Genomic DNA, 19,696 nt, shown 5'->3' on the forward strand with positions numbered 1-19,696 from the left:
GAGGCCCCATATAAGTATTCCTGGACCAATGCCTAATTTATATTGTTTCCAGTTCTTTGGCTTTAAATCTCATGTGTCCATCATTTTACTGTTAGAGAAAGAGCCATTTTTAAATTGGTCCCTGTTTTAACTGGAGTTGTTTAAATACAATGGACTACTTGTTGGCGATTTGCAGACCACGCATTACAAGGAACTCAAAGATAACTTTAAGAAGGTTTGAATAACAAAAACTGCTTTTACATTAAATATATCAACAAGCATGACCCAACCACCAAACCATCCCCCAGGGTACTAAGAGCGCTAGGTGCTGCTCTTTATATACTATACCCAATTGCTGACACAGCTTAATTAACACAACTTAACAGCACCTGCTATACTGTTTCACAGCTGTAAACCTGGGTCTTGTTATTTGCTCTGGCCCTTAAAGACATACACATCTTGTGGAACAATAATGAACCTTCAAATTTAAAGAGTCCATTCAACACTACTTCCCTGAAATAAGCCATGTTTCCTAAATGCTACTCTGGTTCTCTTCTCCTCCCAGCACAGTAGCATTGCCGTGACACCCATTGCACATCCTACAGTAGTAGTTTAATAGTGCATCACTGTGGGGTAGGAGCATGTGATTGCTCTCTCTACAGGAATCCCAATTTTCCAAAGATTCTGCAATAGCAGCAAAATGACCTTTCTTGGGACAAAACTGCATAAATAAGCTCTCCCGCTGACACACTTCTCGGCTCACTCCAATTTTGCAAGGCAATTATTTGGAGTTACAACAGAGCAAGGAAATTCTAAGGCTCTAAACCCTGTGTGGCTCTTCATCTGGCAACCTTGGACATATCCCCATACCAGTGCTTTTTTCCCCTTTAAAAATGTTTTGGGGTACTCTCATTTTCCTACGCATATTGAAATACTGCCCCTCAGTGAGGCCAAACTTAGATTGACAACATATTTAGGTGTCCCTGCGTCCCCCCAGAAAAAAAAGCACTGCTCCTAAGTAAGGTTCTTGGTCCCTGATCTTCTGGACGACTTAATATACACGATATGCCATTATATTAACTTATAAGCTGTTCATTAAGAAAGTGTGTATCTATAGCACTGTATGCTTTTCCAGACCAAAATAAAAATAAAAATCCAAATGAAAATGTCAAGCACTACCATTCATAACTGAGGTTATGCCATATGTGCCACACCTACACTCCACAACTTGGCCATGCGACACACCTGAGCACAGTCCAGCCCCAGTTAAAACACTTTGAAGTTGTACTGAATGCATTAGAAGAGACAGAGACACACAGAGACAAACAGACAGAAAGAGAGCATGTTTTTAACTCTCTTCTATTGAAACCATGTGGGCCTTCAACTTAACTTTTCCCCGAATCAGCCCCATAATGCAGAACGTTGGAATAAATGGTTCACTGCATGGCTTGATGAAAAAATAATTGCTTTACTATTGGCCAGAGAAAAAACAGCTGCAGGGAGTTTTCTTCCACTCTGCCAGAAAAAAAATCAGCTCCAACTGCCAGTTTCCATGGAACTGCAAGAGGCAAAGCCCATCAGCCTCTGCCACCAACCAGAGAACCAAGGACCACCAGATTGTTACACTGCTTCTACCCAAATGACAACACAAATAAAGTGAAAATCAGCTTGGGTATGGCACATCTCACTATTTCCTTCTGGTTAGGGCTGGGGGGGGGGGACATTTGATTCAGATCACATTTAAAAGCGGAACTACATAACTTGCACTTTTCAAAACTATGTGCTAACTGGAACACACTCATCCTTTGAAATCAGCCTTGGCCCTGCGGACAGTAGTCATGATGAGCTCCTGAGCTTCAAAAAAGCAGCAGTACATTCAATGATATCAATTATAGGCTAGAATGCGACTATCAAGGTTAAGCCTAGATTCAGAGGATTTTCAGCTGTGAACCATTGAGTCTCTTCCATGCTCTTTATATGAAGAAGAAAAAGCCAAAGAAAGACATTTGTAATGCAAATGAGCAACACAGCCAATATAAACATTGGCTTTAAGCAAAGCAAGTACTCTGATGCAAGCTGTACAAAATTCCTATAAAAACAATGAAGAGTCTTGTGGCCCCTTACACACAAACACTTATTTGGGCATAACCTTTCATGGACTAGAATCCATTTCATTGGATGCAAGACTCTAGTCCATGAAAAATTATGACATAATAAGTGTGCTGGTCTTTAAGGTGATGGAAACTTGTTTCGCTGCAGCAGCCTAACAGTCTCAGAATGCAACTAAATTGTTTCTTATGCTGCCATCTAGTGACTGATTGAAATAAAGACTTGCCCTACACACATTCAGATAAATAAGATTCAAGTAAGATAGTAAAGTGCTGGGACAGTAAAGTTTCAAGATGATAGAGAATAAGTTGATTGCAGGGGGTGTGGGTAGTATTACTACTACTACTGCTACATTTATATTCCACATTTTCTCAAAGGAGTTCGCAGTGGTGTACACACTTCTACAACAACCCAGTGAGGTAGGTTGGGCAGAGAGATAGTGACTGACCCAAAGTTACCCACTGGGCTTCAAGGTTGAGGGGAGATTTGAACCCTGGTCTCCCAAGTCAGAGTCCAGGACTCTAACCACTACACCACACTGGCTCTCATGCTGAGATGGTATAGCCTACTCTATCACCTCAGGGTTCTACCATCTCATTCTACTGCAAGTGATAAATCAGGTCAAGTCAGATTATGTAGCATAAGTCAATCTTTGGGATAAATCAGGCCTAAGTCTACCACTGTCTGAGGGTTGCTACTTCACATGCTATTTTTCAAACCATACATGTTCAACCCAAATGCAGAGTGCTGGCGCAACAGATGTGTGAATGCAAACATGTTTATCATATAGGCGTTCATCAGGAAATCTGGATTAGCTGTGACAGCTTGCTAATTGTAGAGTTACTGCCCATCTGGTTTTGCCATACCATACTGTACGAAATTGAGAAGATGTTGCCCCTAAAACCTCATGCAAGATGTTATTAAAATTTGCCTTTGATTCTTGATAGCGTGAATCCTGGCATGTCTATCCATATGCATGTGTGTACAAATACACACTGTGGATTTTATCTTGTAAACTGCCCTGAGATCTATTGATGATGGGCAGTATTTAAAGCAATCAATCAATCAAATAAATAAATTTCCTATGGGTAATATCCAGCTAAGTCCTACTCAAGAGCACAACAAACCCCTAGAAACTGATTGACTTAAGTAACCTTCCAAGTCCATGAATTTCAACAGGTCTACTCTGAGTATGTCTAACATTTGCATGCAGAATATATTTAGGTGATGCTGTTAACAAAATTAATCTTGATTAAGATATGGAATACACTTATGTGTTGATGATTTTTCTGGAGTGTTGCTACGAATTATAAGCATTTTAATTCACAAAACTCACCGCATTATTTTATCTCACACTGCATCAGCTATCCAGAAAGATTGGATTATACAAACACAGACTTTATAGCAATTCATAAAACACACAGCACATATAATTTAGGCAGCTTGCTGTTGCCACTGTGGTCACCAATCATTGAATTTCAGTACAAATTTACACTCCAGTGGGTAAAATTTTAACAAGTGGTGAGGTCCACACAGACTCAAGGAGGTATCTGAAATTAATTGACAGCACAAGCCTACACATGTCTACTCAGAAGTAAGACCCATTGAATTCAAGGAGGCTTACTCCTGGATAAATGAGTAGAGAACTGCAGCCAAAATGTTTTATTGATTCACAGTGGTAACTACAGAAATGACAGCATGAACTTCAACGATTACATAAAAGAAAATCCATCAAGGCAGGGCAGTGTAATAAACAAAGCTGCACAGTATGAATAAAAGAACAATAATAATCAAGATGGTGCAGTGTGAATGAAAGAACAAAAGCAATTTGAATTAGAATGATGGACAAAGCAACTACTAAAGCAATACATAATAAATTACAAGGACCTACATTGCAGCTTCTTAATACCCATTTAATTTTAAAAGCGTTCTAAATTCGCTGAGCTTGTGGCCTCAGTTCCAAGAAGGAGATCACAAGCCCTTCTTAGGCTCTAGAGATACCAGGCTGCAAACCAGCGTCTGCTTTCTCCGAATTGGCCTTGCGGCCACAACAATTAGCTTATTTTTTCTACTTGTTTTTCCTCATCGCACCATCCGTTGCTTTGTGTAACATCTTACCTCTTGAAGAGTTCTGGTGAGCTGAAGAGCTAAGCACATTTTTGTGACTTTGGGGCTGGTCCTAATAAAGAATTGCCCAACTGTGGGCCTTTAGCTCAGTGGTGGAGCATTCGCTTTGCATGCAGAAGGATCCAGATTCAATCCCTGGCATCTCCAGATAGGGCTGGGAGAGAGCCCTGCCTGAAATCCTGAAGAGCTACTGCCAGTCAGTGTAGACAATACTGAATCAGATGGACAAATGGTCAGACTCAGTGTAAGACAGCTACCTATGTAGCTACCGTATGTTTGCTTGAGCTGGGGATGATGGGAGTTGTAGACCAACAATGTCTGGAGACCCAAGGTTGAAGAACACTGTCCTAGCACATGGGGAAGGTTGTAGCCACATGTGCGTCTGCCATGGTTAGCTGTGCCCGCACACCATGAAAGTACACAGGCTGTGCACATACAGTGAACAAGAGTCAACTAAGGAGTCACATCAGTGGAAGCCCTGCCCTTCTACTTGAACAATGGCTCCTCTCCATCTTCTCTCTTGAAATTGGCTCTGCTGGGGTTTGGAAGAATCCCCAGAACAACACTCAGTGGGGGAGGAGGGATCATTACATTCGGCCAGCCAAAATGTTATATTGAATCCTTAGTGTTATATTGATTCTCTCCTCATAAATGTGAAGCACATGCCTTTCCCTGCTATCCTGAGAACTGTGGGCTACCCTTCACAGAGCTACAATTCCCAGCACCCTTTGCAAACTACAGTTCCCAGGATTCTTTGGGGGAAAGCCACACATTATTATTATTTAAGAATAAATTATTATTATTTAAGCAGCTATCCTATTTTTAAAAGACATCTGAAGGCAGCTCTGTTTAGGGAAGTTTTTAATATTTAATGCTGTATTGTTTTTAACTTTGACTAAACTGCGGGAGGCAGTGGAAGACAGAAGTGCCTGGCGTGCTCTGGTCCATGGGGTCACGAAGAGTCGGACATGACAAAACGACTAAACAACAACATTGTTTTTAACATTTGATTAGGAGCCGCCCAGAGTGGCTGGGGAAACCCAGCCAGATTGGCGGGGTATGAATAATAAATTATTATTATTATTATTATTATTATTATTATTATTATTATTATTAAAACATTAAATTTAAAGTTGTATTTACTGCTGTAACCCACCCCAGAACCTTAGGGTGAAGGATGGATAATCAATCAATCAAGTGCTTTAAATATATGGTGTGTAGGCATCCTTAATCAAATAAGATAAAGAAACAAATGCAGATTCTTGGCTTCGAATTTGGGTTACCTTAGCGCAAGTTATTTGTTGCCCTTAGCATAAGCATATACTGTATGTGAGTTTGTATCCAAGCCGAATGACTGTATATTTTGAAAGTGACCTTGAAGCACTCCCCTACCCAAGGCATACAAATGTTGTTGTGTCCAGGCAAACAACTGCTGTCCCTGTAGACTGAGAATCTCCCAGGTGAGCTCTCTGCACACCTGCACCTGGAAGTGAGTCAGCAGGAACAGAGGCTGCAGCTGGATCCCAGAGAATCCCAGACTCTGTGCCCTGGAATAGAAACATCACAGGGAACCTCCTGGCAACTGTGCACAGCCCAGACTCCCTGCAGCCTGACAGTTTAGCTGGTGCTCTGGTTACTGCATTTTCTTGGACGCTAGCAGCAGAAGGTTGAATAAGGGCAAAAGTAAAGGATCATCACTCAGAGGTAAACAGCCACCAAGCAGGAACCAGGCTCTCAAGCCAAGGATCAATGTTGGGAGGCAGAACCAGAGAACAAGCCAAGAGTCAGACACAGTAAAGCAATGGTGGGGAACCTGTTGTTCTCCAAAGTCCTGGACAAAGACCTTTCTCAGCTTTTCTATCTAACCACCCATTATGTGCCTTGTGTGTTCACAACACCTTATAGGTTTGAAGCAATAGAAAGGCCTTGGACAGTTTCCCAGAAAGGTACACGTGCATCTCTTACTGTGTACAGTGGTACCTCGGGTTACAGACACTTCAGGTTACATACGCTTCAGGTTACAGACTCCTCTAACCCAGAAATAGTACCTCAGGTTAAGAACTTTGCTTCAGGATGAGAACAGAAATCGTGCTCCGGCGGCACGGCAGCAGCGGGAGGCCCCATTAGCTAAAGTGGTGCTTCAGGTTAAGAACAGTTTCAGGTTAAGAACAGACATCTGCAACAAATTAAGTTCTTAACCCGAGGTACCACTGTAGTATAAAATGGGATGGTAAATGACCATAGTCATAACTACAATCTGTCACATGCTTTATCATCCTTATCTTCATCTCCACAACAGGTAGACCCGAAAATATATATACATTCTTAGCTCATCTCTTTCCACAGGCTGACAAAAAATTACAACATGTTTAAAACCAAAATAGAATAATAAACTGTAAAAGCACACACAACAAACACACGCCCAAAAAAAGCAAGTAAAAACTCATGTTATCCTTCGGATCTGTCAGACACACCCCATGAGGAAAACCCATTGTTTGTGTATATTTTTGCTTCTTATATAAATTTCTATGAATTAGTTGTTCCATGTGTTGCTGCTATGTCTAGATGTGCACAATATTCTGTAAATTAAAATGCATTATGAACCTGTTCTGTTTCTAGCAAATTGGAAGTCACTGCTAAGATGGTGTAACTAATATCTATGTGCTTGAATCCTTACCTTCCAGCAGCATCAAATAATGCATTTTAGGGTACCCAGCAAAGCTATAGCGACTCTTCGGGTGGGCAGATGCAAAAGAGGACCGCAGAAGCAGCACACTCCAAAGCAGGTGTTGGAAGATTCAGGACAGATCACAGGAAGTATTTCTTCAAAGAGCACATAGTTATGCTTTTGGAACCCACAGGAGGCAGTGATGGCCCTCAACGTAGATGTATTTGAAAGACGATTAGACAAATTCATTGAGGTTAAGCCTATCAGATGGCTACTAGCCAGGATGGATATGCTCTGCAACTGTGGCTTGAGCCTATAGTGCTTCTGAATGCCATTTGCTAGAAACCACAGGACGGGGATGGCACTTCTGTGCTCAGGTTCAGCTTGCTGGTTTCCCACAAGGCATCTGAATGGCTGCTGCAAGAACAAGATGCTGGAATAGTTGGGCCTGGCCTGGCCCAGTAGGCTTGTCTAATGTTATCCTGCACAATGTTTAACGGGTGTGTAGTTTGCAAGGGAGATATAGTTTGCACAAGCAACACCTGTAGAAATTGCATCTTCTGCTCATCTGTTGAAGGTGTTCTCTGGCTATCCTAGGCACCCTGCACCCTGTATTTCCATCACTTTTTCCTATGATCCACTCCACTTGTCTCCATAGAGAAAGTAAGATTCCCGCTAGTTACTGAATGCAAAAGTGGACAGGGCAAGAAGCACAGCTGCCATAGCTTTGCTTAATGCTTCAAAGCATTTAAAGGCATATAGGCACCATCTCTGCCTGGGAACTTCAACAATGAGAGGAGGAGGAGTATGTGTGTGGCACCGACAAACTTGCCTGATTTATTTATTTCTTAGAAAGAAGGGCTTTATTTGTGTGTGTGTGTATATTCTTGGTCTTGAATGAGACTGGCTGTGGGCATTTACTCCATCACATCAACAAGCTTAACAATTTGCGGCCTGATTTACTCAATGAACATCTGCGTTATCATCTACAGATGAGTGATAACTTACTTCAGCCACAAGGGGTGGGTTAGAAGGAAGAAAAGTAGTGTCAGAAAGTTTACAGGCAACACATGCATTGCAACATCATTGTTACAAATAGCAACACTTGCAGCAACCTGACTGTTGATCCCAAAATAATGGGACCCATTGGCTCAAGATGGATGTGTTGAACTTGTACCCCGTGAGTGGCAGATGAGCAACTGGTCCGCTGGCACAGATTGAGAGAGTTGACAAGGAAAGTGGACTGGATAGAACCAGGTATGTGTTCACAGTCCATATGAACTTTGTGGCTATTCAGAGCTGTATTTCCAGAGCTGTATTGTTAGTGATGCTTCCCTGAGATTTGCAGGGGATTCCTCAACACCTCTGCTTTAAGCAAGGCAACAACAGAACAGCTGCTTTATATGGGACCTACCCAGCTGTGCTTTGTTAGACGTCTCCCCACAGAACCCTCTTCAGGTAAATGTGAGTATCTTGTAAATAAGTCATATCAGCCGAGTGCATTTGAGTTTTACCAACCTTCTTACTATAAGATGGAACTGTGTCGCTGTGCTGTCTCTGGGGTGGGGGTATAGGTGAAATGGAAAAGAAAAATCAGATCTTTGGAAGAAAAGTTTCTACGGGAGGAAGGAGGGTGTACTGGGAACAGTGGCTATCCTCTGGAAAAAAGAAACATGCTCCTACATGAGCTTGGAGCATCTCAGGTTGGCAAAAAAATCAGTCGTGCAGATAAACCCACAAAAGTTACTAGCTTGCAAAACAGTAGTAATAAATGCTGACCTCGTAAGAGGCTAGTAGCCTGAGTTTCTTTGGTGGCTGTAGAACAGGCAGCATGGAAATGAAGACCACAGTCTCTTAGCAGGCTAGTCCAAAAAAGAAAATAAAAAAGCATTCTACCAAGTGAACTGGTGGAGGCAGGACAAAGTGACCCATAGCAACCACCCCAGCCTCCACCAACTCACAATATTTTCATGCTGGTTGTGAAAAGGGTACTTCCTGTTTCTACATTACAAGTCTGGGAACCAAGCTGTTTCAGAGGCAGGCTACTGTAGTGGCCCTTCTTTCTTACACCACTTCACTCACTCAACTACATGGAATTCTTGGTCGCCTAAGGCTAGCAGGTAAGTCTGTTTGTTTTGTTCATTTTATTTTTATCGTGCCCTTCATCTATCAAGAACTCTGGGTAGTTTGCAACAGCCAAATCCACAAAAACCTAAAACCATAATCACAGCATTATGAATGTAGAAGTTACATGTGTTTTATTTATTTTTAGATACTGCTGATTCTAATCTTTTAAATAAATACCTTTTAAAACTTTTGCTATTGCTCATTTTAATGTTTTTATATTGTTGATAAACTGCATAGAGTTTGGGGTTGTGTTTTTACATTCAAGCAGTTTACATTTTGTTAAATAAAATCAATAAAAACCCGGTGAAGGCCAGGGAGAAAAAATATTAATAGTGGCTGTGGTAGTAGTACTAATGCCTAAACTTTAAGTTATCTCCCCAAAGCCTGAATGAATAAAAACAACTAAAACTGGTAATCAAAATATTTCCCATGAGGGTAATAGCCACACTTCCCAAAGCAGGGCAACATGCAGAAGGGCAACAGCTCATTGGTGGAGCATCAGTAGAGTTCTCTGATCGCTCCATCTCAAGGATAACATAGAGCTGCAAAAGTTATAGAAAAAGGGAAACCAGCATGATATAGGGGCTGAAGGACTTTCCTTGCCACAAATAGCCAAAACATATGGGGCTTCTTAATTCAGGGAAAAAGACACCATGAGGAGAGCATATAATTTTATAAGAATGATGCATGGTTTGGCATAGCGAGGGAAGTCTACTGCCTTCAAGCTCTGCTTATGGTCTAACTGGAAGCAATTGGCTAGCTGCTGTTGGAAGGAGGGGGCCGATCTGATCAGTCTAGCAGGGCTCATTTGATGTTCTTATGATGATCTCCTGTGTAAAATTTTAGCACACTTGAGAATGATACTGTGTGTAGATAAGTGAATTTTAGGGGATGTGGCTTACAAACTCTCTCCCATGCCTTTGATCCCACAAGGCAGTGATTCCCATGACTCATAAAGCCTGTTAATTTGCATGTTACCATGGTTTCTTTTGCATGTCACTTCTACAATAGCTAATCTTCTAGGAGTTGACAAGCTGCATCTCCTGATGTTGGGGGAGCAGGACCATTCTCGAGTGTAGCCTGCAGTGGGGCAGTTAGGTAATTTTAGACTCTTACTCTGCTGCCACCCCAGCCTTTAGATGGTGGTGTGGTTTCCTGCACTTCCTTTCAATGTGATAAACTGCCCCTGCTGAGTTTGAGAACCTTCCTGTTATTCGGCTGAGTGGGAGCCCTGGACATCTGCTCAGAAATCCTGCCATAGTGACACCCATGGCACCTTGCCAGATATTCCTGGGTTAAATGCTTGTGTGGAACACATTTTATTTTAGAGAGCAACTCTGTCATAAGTTGAAGGGTCCAAGACCAAGACTTCTCATGTCTTCCCATATACTCAGATGCTCCTGAACAGCATCCTTGCTCAACTTCTTCACAAAGAACCACAGTGGCTAATGAAAAACAAGGGTTAAGAAGATTCAGTATCCTTGTAAACTATGGAAAAAGGATGAGGAACTTCATGCCAAGAGGCCAAACACAGTCCTCCAGACCTTTGGGACTCTACCCAGGCCACTACACTGATTCAGTGTAATGCTTTTTGGACCTCTTGAGCCCCATTATTTGCATGCTGCAGAGCTCCAGTGTGTAATTTCATTTCCCATACTTGTTATGTAGCAATAAAGGACAGTTGTGTTTGAACAGCTGCCCCCTCCTGATTTGTTTTCCTGCTACCCCAACACATCACTTTCCTTAAATGGTTTTGCTTGACTCAAATGTGTTCTGCCTTCTTCTGATAATACTTCTTGTTTGCTTGGTTGGAGATTACAGAAGAGTATAGGAAAATGTCAGGAAATCAGGAAAACGTCAATAACTATCTTCGAGCAACAGGTCAATAATTCAGCATAGCAGCTAGGACTTGCTACATACATTACTAAGGTTCTGACTAGGTCTCACTGACCTATGGAAGGAACCACACCCAAGGAAGGCAGTTTCTATTACAGACCAGTCCTGTTTCTTAAAGAGACAGAATACACTCAACATACACCTGTTATTAATCAACTCGAGTTCTCCTCAGAGCTATAGTTTATGAAGAGCCAATTTCTCTCTTCCGCAGTTCTAGGACTTTTATCTGTGAAGCCATAGAACAGGGGTGGACAATCTGAGTTCTCCAGGTGTTTTTGGGTTACAGCTCTCTTCAGCTCCAGCCAGCATGAGCAGTGGTCAGGAATGATGAGAGTTTATTCCAAGATCTGCCAGTCTGCTATGGGTTAAGTTCAAGGATTTCTTACTAATATATAAAGTCTTATACACCTCAGGACCAAGCATATAATTGTGGTGGTGGTTGTTCTGCAGAAGGGTCTCTGCTTGAAGCCTCTATATCATCACAAGCCTGTTCCACAGCTTCTCAGAGCAGCATTCTTAAGGTGGCTGCCCCTATTTTGTAGAACACTCTCCCAGTTGAGAATGAGATGACAGGCACCCACTGTTTGTAGTTTCTGGAAACAATTTCATTTTGACAAGTTTTTCCGAATGGATGGGATGAAAAAGATTAGGTCTCTGGCCTTGCGACCTTTATATGTATTATTTTAAAACCAATCTTCATATTTTTTGGGTATTGTTTTCAAACCTATTTTGGTTGTTTCTATTGTATAATTACAAATCACCTTTAAATTTATATGAATGCTGAGACATAAATTAATAAACTAATAAGAGCAATTATCTGGAGGGCCAGAAGTTCCCTCGCCAGTGCTACAGAACACTAGATAACTGGAAAAGGCTGTGTGCCACAGGATTTCATAGTGAGATCTCAGGTGACAATAGCTGTATAGCAATAGAAGAACCTGCTTACTGAGAGAGAATAAAGTACATGCTGTTTATGAATGAGGGTGTGTTCTCCACAGGCAATTGGCAGACACCTGCTCTCCCCTCTCTGACTCGCTGCCAGGAAACGGCACGGCTGCCGTGGTCGTGCTTTGGATGATCACAGAAAACATGAAAACTCCACGCTGTCGCTACACTCGCCTGGTATGTACAGCAGTCCTTGCTTCTTGGGTCGGGATAGGGAAGGAATAGAGGAGGGAGTTGCTCCAAAGGGCAGGGCAAGAACAAATGGGTGCAAACTGCAGGGCATAAAGTTCATTTCAACTAAACGTTAGCAGAAGCTTCCTAGTGGTAAGAGCTAACAGTTGAGCAGACTGCCTCAGGAGGTGGTCTCCTACCAATGGTCTCAGGAGGTGGTCTCCTACCAATGGTCATATTGTAGGGAAGCAAGACAGATTGAACAAGAGGTTATACGAGATGACCTCCAAGATCCCTTCCAGGTCTAGAACTCTAGGAAGTGAAACTGCAAGCCATCCTCACTGTACTATGTCCCCCTCCCCGCATTTGTGTCTTTCTGAAACCATCTGGCATCATGGGAGCCTGTTAAGAGTTTAGTGCTACTGGGTTCCTAGGTCCAAAAAGGTATACATATATCCTAATGGAAAACGGAAACACTGGTCAGTCAACCTCAAAACCAGGCAGCACAGAAATATGTTTGTTTCAGTAGACAATGTGTTACTGAGGAATTTAAATTCCCTCCCTCCTTTCTTTTGGTCTAGAGCATCATTCTTCTATTTCAGATGTTTGGGCTGAGAGCGCCATTGTTTATGTGGTCAAGATAGTGCTACCAGGCAACCCAGGCAGAATCATTGCATGCCGTTTGTGCAAAGGGGATTTAATTGATTAGGAGATTAATTTGATGAAAAAGCATCATGTTTGGTGGAGGTTGCCATCACCTTGATTTTGCCTTCAACCTCAAGTTTTGCTTTTAAGCTCAGCTCCTCGGGCTATTTGGTAGACAGTTTTTAATATTCATGTCCTTGAAGTGACTTAAGCAAATATATATTCAGATGGGTGGCAAGCCCAAAAGAAAGGAAGGTAGCGAGCATGTAGAATTTATACAGAAGTGGGTGGTATATTTCCACAACCAGGTTGGTGCTGCAGATAAGGGAAAGTATGTGTAATTGAGGAAGCACCAGGGAAAGTTATATTGATAAAAGTGAAGCAGAGGACAAAGAGCAGTGCTGATACTGGGCTTTGTGGTTTTTGCCCAATGCATTGCATTTTCATACTGAGATGGATGTGTTGTTGTTATTATTTGGCCCAGAAAGGGTATCTACAAACATATCCCACCATTATCTTCCTACACCCTCATCTTCAGTCTGAGTAAGGGCAATAGAAGCAAATAGGGATAACTTACCCCATAATCTTCAGATTGATTTTAAAAGCATAGTTTTTTCCTCTGTGCAGATGAGATACGATAGCATATACACATGCTAATAGGATTTTGAGGCCTCTCTACATGTGTTTCTAGGACAGTAGCTTGAGTACACAGATGTCGTGCAGGATCATTGTACTTTTATGATCTACACACAGAATTTATTTCCTGGACATTAGTACAGTACAGTGGTACCTCGGGTTACATACACTTCAGGTTACATACGCTTCAGGTTACAGACTCCGCTAACTCAGAAATAGTACCTCGGGTTAAGAACTTTGCTTCAGGATGAGAACAGAAATTGTGTTCCGGTGGTGCAGCGGCAGGCACCATTAGCTAAAGTGGTGCTTCAGGTTAAAAACAGTTTCAGGTTAAGAACGGACCTCCAGAACGAATTAAGTTCTTAACCCGAGGTACCACTGTATTGGCTATGTAGGACCTTGATAATGTGCAGCAGCCCTCAAGCGAACCACTTTCCACTAAAAGCTGGGAAGAAGGCTCACCCCTCCTGAAAAGGGATAGAAAGATCTGTCAGTTTTGATTCTCATTTTTCCAATCTTACATTCATTTCTCTGAATTTTTCAGCAGTTTGAGGGTTTTTTGGGGGGTTTTTTAATCCTCACAGAAATTCAGCAGCATTTAATGTGAATTTCTGCTAATGATCAATTTATTAAATGCAGTTTTTACTAATGTACACATTTCTGTAAGCAAGTTTCCTTAATAAAATGCATCGTTACATGCTATTTTAACTATTATCTTCGTTTTTATTTTATTTTTTGCACACTTTCCCTTAATATATGCATTTTTGTAAACATTGTTTGGTTGGCATACTGCAAAATTCCGAAGGATGATTTTGTTTCAGGTTGCATATTGTTTTGGAAAGTGCAAATTTCATAAATTCAGCTTTAAATGTGTACTGAATCTAGTTTCTTCTCTTGCAATCGCAATATTTAATGTCGGAGGAGGGGGAATTGCACAGCAAAGAGCAAACCGTCATTTTACTATGGTGTATTTTCATTAACAGTCAAGGCTCCACATTTACATAGTTGACAATTGCAGGGTAGCTCTTAAGACATTTCTGAGTTGCTTTCTGACCTGCCCTAGAGATGCACTTAATAGAGCTTTGAATCAAGAATGGAGAACTTGTAGACCTCCAGATGTTGTTGGACTGCAATTCTCATTATCTCTGGCCATGCTGTCTGAAAGGAGCTGGAGTCCAACAACATCTGGACTGCTAAGGCTTTAAATGAATCACAGAAGACAATCAATCTACCCTTTTTCTAGTCTCACCCTCTGAAGACACCCGCTGGAACAAAGGGTGAAGGGGAGGAGTGGGCTCAGGCTGGTTCATTAAACTGGTGTTCCCGAGATTAAAATATTGCTTTATTGTGGCCTACATACTGCTGTACTATTAATTATAAGACTAAGCTTTTAGCAGTCCCACGAGACCAGAGGGAAGGGTAGACTGATTGCCTTCTGCAATTCACTTTGCTTTATCTTTTTGCCTTTATAGTTCTCTCTGAGGAGTATCCTTCTAGTGACGCAACAGACTACATACTGGGGAAGCTTCTGAAACTTAGTTGTTGCCTTATTCATTTCCCATTTAACAGTCTGTGTCCTTTTATCAGCCCAACCTTCTGGAAGAAGCCCTGTCTTCAGAACCTGAGGAATCTACTGAACCAGAGAACCCAGTCTGGACAAGCACAGAATTTCATGAGCCTGTGCTAAATGGGCAAAGCAACATCCTACACATAGAAGAAATCCAAAAGGTGAGCACCCTTCATACTGTGACTCAGCAAAGGAGTGCTGCTATCACAGTGACTCCCCTGGGTGAGCCCTTTGCCCTTATACATCACTTCCACACATTGTCCTTAGCTAAGGCACACATTATGGAGTATTGCTGACCTCTGTTAACCGGGAAAGCAAGCTTTTGGCAGGAAGGAAGCAGGAAGTTCTGCTGAAGCAATGTCTCTACAAGGGCCACGAGACCCTTGGCCCCATTTACAAGGAACAAGTGCAAAGAAGTGGAATTCTCCAGGACAGTCTCAAAAAAGTTATTTCCACAGGCTTAATATTCACCTATGTGAATGCAAAGATTGTAAGGTAAAAGGTAAAGGGACCCCTGACCATTAGGTCCCGTCGTGACAGACTCTGGGGTTGCGGCGCTCATCTCGCTTTATTGGCCAAGGGAGCTGGTGTACAGCTTCCAGGTCATGTGGCCAGCATGACTCAGCTGCATCTGGCAAACGCCGTTTACCTTCCTGCTGGAGCGGTACCTATTTATCTACTTGCACTTTGATGTGCTGTTGAACTGCTAGGTTGGCAGGAGCAGGGACCGAGCAACGGGAGCTCACCCCGTCGCGGGGATTTGAACCACCAACCTTCTGATCGGCAAGTCCTAGGCTCTGTGGTTTAACCCACAGCACCACCTGCGTCCCATACAAAGATTGTAGATGTGGTCAATAACTTAGGGCAGTGGTTCCCAATTAGTTAAGGACTGCGGGCCCCTTGTTTTTCAAAAGCCAAGCCATGGACCCCCTACTTTTGAAAATGTTTTTTATGTGATTGGTGCCACCATATGCTCCAACATGTCCCAATGCAAAACTGGGATGTGCGTCTTCTGGGCAGTACTCCTGTGTGAGTTACATGACCCATGCGAGAGCATGGGCCCCCAAAATGGGATGTCCTGGACGGTTGATGGGTATGTGCCATGGCTCCACTTGGTGGGTTACATGGACCCCCTGGGGTTCGCAGACCACCAGTGGAAACCACTGACTTAGGGTGTATGACCTGTGACCTGAACTACTAAGCAGAAGATATACTGCTGAGCTAGTGCAGGTGTGGTAAACCTTTAGCCCTCCAGATGCTGCTAAACTACAACTCCCATTATCTTTGACCATTGGGCCTGCTTGGTGGGTCTGATGGGAGTTGTAGTACAGCAACATTTGGAGGGCCAAAGGTTCCCCACAGATCTGCTGGAATAACTTAAGATACATTCCTATGTTGGATAGGTTTAAGGCAAGGATGTGAACTTTGTGGATGTCCAGAGGTTGACGGACTCCCATTCCCCCTGCCAGTATGGCCAATGGGTAGGGATGATGAGACATGCAGTCCAATAACATATTAAAGGCCTCAGGGTAGAGGGAGGTAAGGAAAGAAGTGACCTTGTGTATGTGATACCTTTTAGCTTGCACCACACCTCCCTCTACGAGTGACTGGACACCCATGGAACCTCATCTACTGTACAGCAAGGGATGGATTTAGCCTGAAGACTATGTACCGAAGCATGAGTGATTTAGCCTCTCCAGTGTTGTTGATTATCAGAGACACTGAAGGCCAGGTAAGCTTTGAAACAGGCCAGACTTATCAAATCTAGCAGAGGGGGGCTGTCTGGTTGGGTTCAGTTCACTGCCTACTCTAAATGGCCTTCCTGCTACTTGCAAGTTACAACACATCTCTCTTGCATCCTTTTCAGATATTTGGAGCCTTTTCTTCTACAGCCATCCATGTCAGCAGCTGCTTCTACGGCAATGGAGAAACATTTCTCTTTTCCTTCACCCCACAACTTAAGGTGACTGAAGGGATATCATCCCCCAAGTATGAAGGTTATCGCTGTGTGTTAACAGTATCTGGAGTTCTTACCAATTATACAAATGTTGCCTGTCACTGATTTGCCACAGGCTTAAAGTGGTATACCTACAAAGTTTCCAGTATGCACCATTTGGCAATTGGTCTAGTACAGGGATGTCCAACCAGTAGATCGTGATCTACCGGTAGATCCCCATTTGATCCTGGTAGATCACGGGATCCTTATCATGTACAAAATGTTACAGGGAAAAAGCTGAAAAACTCTGTGCAATCCTCCCCCTAAAAAGCTCAACAGCTCTAGGCAATCCACCCACCCCCACATGCTCCTCCCCCCTCCAATGACAATGGGTCACTGACAATAAAATAATGACAATAAAATCACTGCCAGTTTTTTATACTGGGAGTAGATCAGTCTCTTGGGAGCTGGACATGCCTGGTCTAATAAATCAGCCTTCCTCCATCCTTCTTTTTATCCTGGCCTTTGATAGAGATAGACATTTATAGGACCAACCCTATTCTTACTATAAATGGTTTTACTTGCAACGGGGACATGCTTGTTTAAAGTTACCCGAGATCTGAAATGGGGCATTAACAGTCAAGGTGCTACTTCAATTGTTTTACACACACACACACACACACACACACACACACACACACACACAATTCAGTTATAGTAAAGCATGGAAGATCAACACAAAAGATGCTGGACTGCAAGCAACCATTTGACAATACCGTGTGGATTCTCCAATATATATACTGTATAGAGAGAGTGTATGAAAAGATGACTGTTCCAGAAACAAGGGTGAGCGTGGCGTGGAAGTCACAATTAAAACACATTGTAGGAAGTGGTAAGCGACCCCTACCAATAAATACTACCAATAAATTCTACTGAACTCAATGAGACTTACACCAGAGCCAATATGCAGACAATTGCCCTGATAGGGAGCTTGTGTATTACGTTGCAATTCTGGCTTCTCATTTTACTTCTGAGTCAAACTTCACAAGAAGTCTGCAAGAGTTTAAGGGGTGGGGTGCTGACACAACATTCAAAACGCTGCCAACTGAAAAAGAATATAAAGGTTTCAAGTAAGCATTGGAAAACAAAATAATGATTGTTTTCTCTAGTTGTACAGCTGTGTCTTTTATTCCCAAGATGCTTCTCTCAACCATGTTTTTTCTCTCCTTACTCTCCAGGTATTTAAGTGGACAGGTAAAAACACCTTCTTCATGAAAGGAGATGCAGACTCCCTAGCAATTGGTGGAGGCAGGTATGTGACTGTGAAAGATGTTAGTGGGTGGAAATGGATTTGTTGTGAAGGGAAGGGGTGGTGCAATGCAGTCCCAGTGAGATTATTACCTTTTGAGGATGGTCTCGCCGCCAGCAGCTCTTTCTGGAGCCTGAGTCCCTCCGCTACTGAATCAGTGGTACAAGTAAAACAAATGCCATCACAGTTCATCTAGAACAGGTTATTCCTCAGAATGTGAGTCACGGTGAAAAGTATTTTTACTTTTTTCTCTTTTAAATTTACCACTATCCACCCCTCACTTATTTCTAGGTTTCATGACATCAAACTGAAGATTCCTCTCTCCTGTACTTCTTCAGTCATTATGATTTGAGATACCGATTACAAAAAGCCCAATGGTATTTTTGTGTGTGTCCTTTGAGTGGACATAGCTGTCTAGCTTTATTTAGTACACATTATCATCTTGCTCTGCGTCAAGATCTTCCAAGTTACTGTGGATTCTTTTGTATACATGTTGGAAAAAGATGGTTAATCATTGCAGTGGAAAACCAGTTTGGCTGTATATAGTTCCAAAGCATCTAAATGTATAAATAGAGACTGTGGCAAAATGGTGAGCTCATTGTAAACCCTTTCAGAGCAGGGGAAAGAATTTGAGTAGAAAGGAAGCAATGAGCCCTCTAATCTGGCTCTCACTACAACCCTTCTTCAATCAGCCCAGGCAGCAGAAAGCACGTGCACGTGAGATACCTACAGAGCTGTTGACTCAAATGAGCCAAACCACACTGTATTTCTTATGGATCAGAAGCTTCTTGCGTTCCTCATTCTGCAGAAAGTTAATGCCATGTTTTGCCTTTCCCCTTATTTGCAGCGGCAAATTTGGATTGTGGCTAGATGGAGACCTGAACCATGGAGGAAGTCAGCCCTGCGAGACATTCAACAATGAGACATTATCTCCCAAAGAGGAATTCCTCATCCGAGACCTGGAAGTTTGGGCACTTTCCTAACCCAAAGTGTGTTGGGGGGGGGGGGGAGAACAAGTCCCCTTCTGCACTGACACTGCAAGTGCCATGGGAACAGGGCTGGGCCAGTCGTCCTGTGGGGGGCAGCTTTTCAAATCCCCTTCAATGAACATAAACTTGCTGTAGAGACTCCCTCTGTCTCCGTAAATTGGGATGGAAAAGATGCTGGATTAACCCAGCAATTTCCTCATCTCTCTCTCACCCAACATTAGCAATTTTGCTCCCCACTATCCCGCTTATAGAAAGATGAGCTAAGGATTTTCAGTTAAGCTCGCCTTTTTTTACTTCAGGGCAGGTGAAGATCTTGCTAACAGTCATCTTCAGAACTGGTAAGCTATGCGAATATTGGCGGCTGATTGCCGGGGAAGGATGCCCCAAGAGACACCTCATAGCCTTGCCAAATGGCAGACCAGGCAGTAAGCTCCTTGCCCTCCTCCTCGGTTCTCACAGCTCTTGCTAGTGATAGAATTACTTCGTATAAGGATTAGAATGCAAGAACTCTGGAGGTGCTTTCAAGTGCACCTTTATCATGTGGTTTGAGAAGGCCCATCTCTTTGATGCTCAGCAAAGTACCACACAGGTA

General features: G+C 42.6%; 1 protein-coding gene across 1 annotated transcript; it reads left to right on the plus strand.

Moving 5' to 3' along the window:
* The first annotated feature begins 9,368 nt into the window (after positions 1-9,368).
* On the plus strand, positions 9,369-19,245 carry TLDC2 (TBC/LysM-associated domain containing 2). The gene is made up of 7 exons (XM_083746681.1): positions 9,369-10,108; positions 11,905-12,028; positions 14,891-15,031; positions 16,450-16,602; positions 16,738-16,833; positions 18,045-18,118; positions 18,963-19,245. The coding sequence occupies exons 2-7, from the start codon at positions 11,981-11,983 to the stop codon at positions 19,096-19,098; spliced, it is 648 nt and encodes a 215-aa protein (XP_083602807.1). The 5' UTR covers positions 9,369-10,108; positions 11,905-11,980; the 3' UTR covers positions 19,099-19,245.
* The last annotated feature ends 451 nt before the right edge of the window (positions 19,246-19,696 follow it).

This window comes from Podarcis gaigeae, assembly GCF_964106915.1.
Source record: "Podarcis gaigeae genome assembly, chromosome: 6".
NCBI classification, from domain to species: Eukaryota; Metazoa; Chordata; class Lepidosauria; order Squamata; family Lacertidae; genus Podarcis; species Podarcis gaigeae.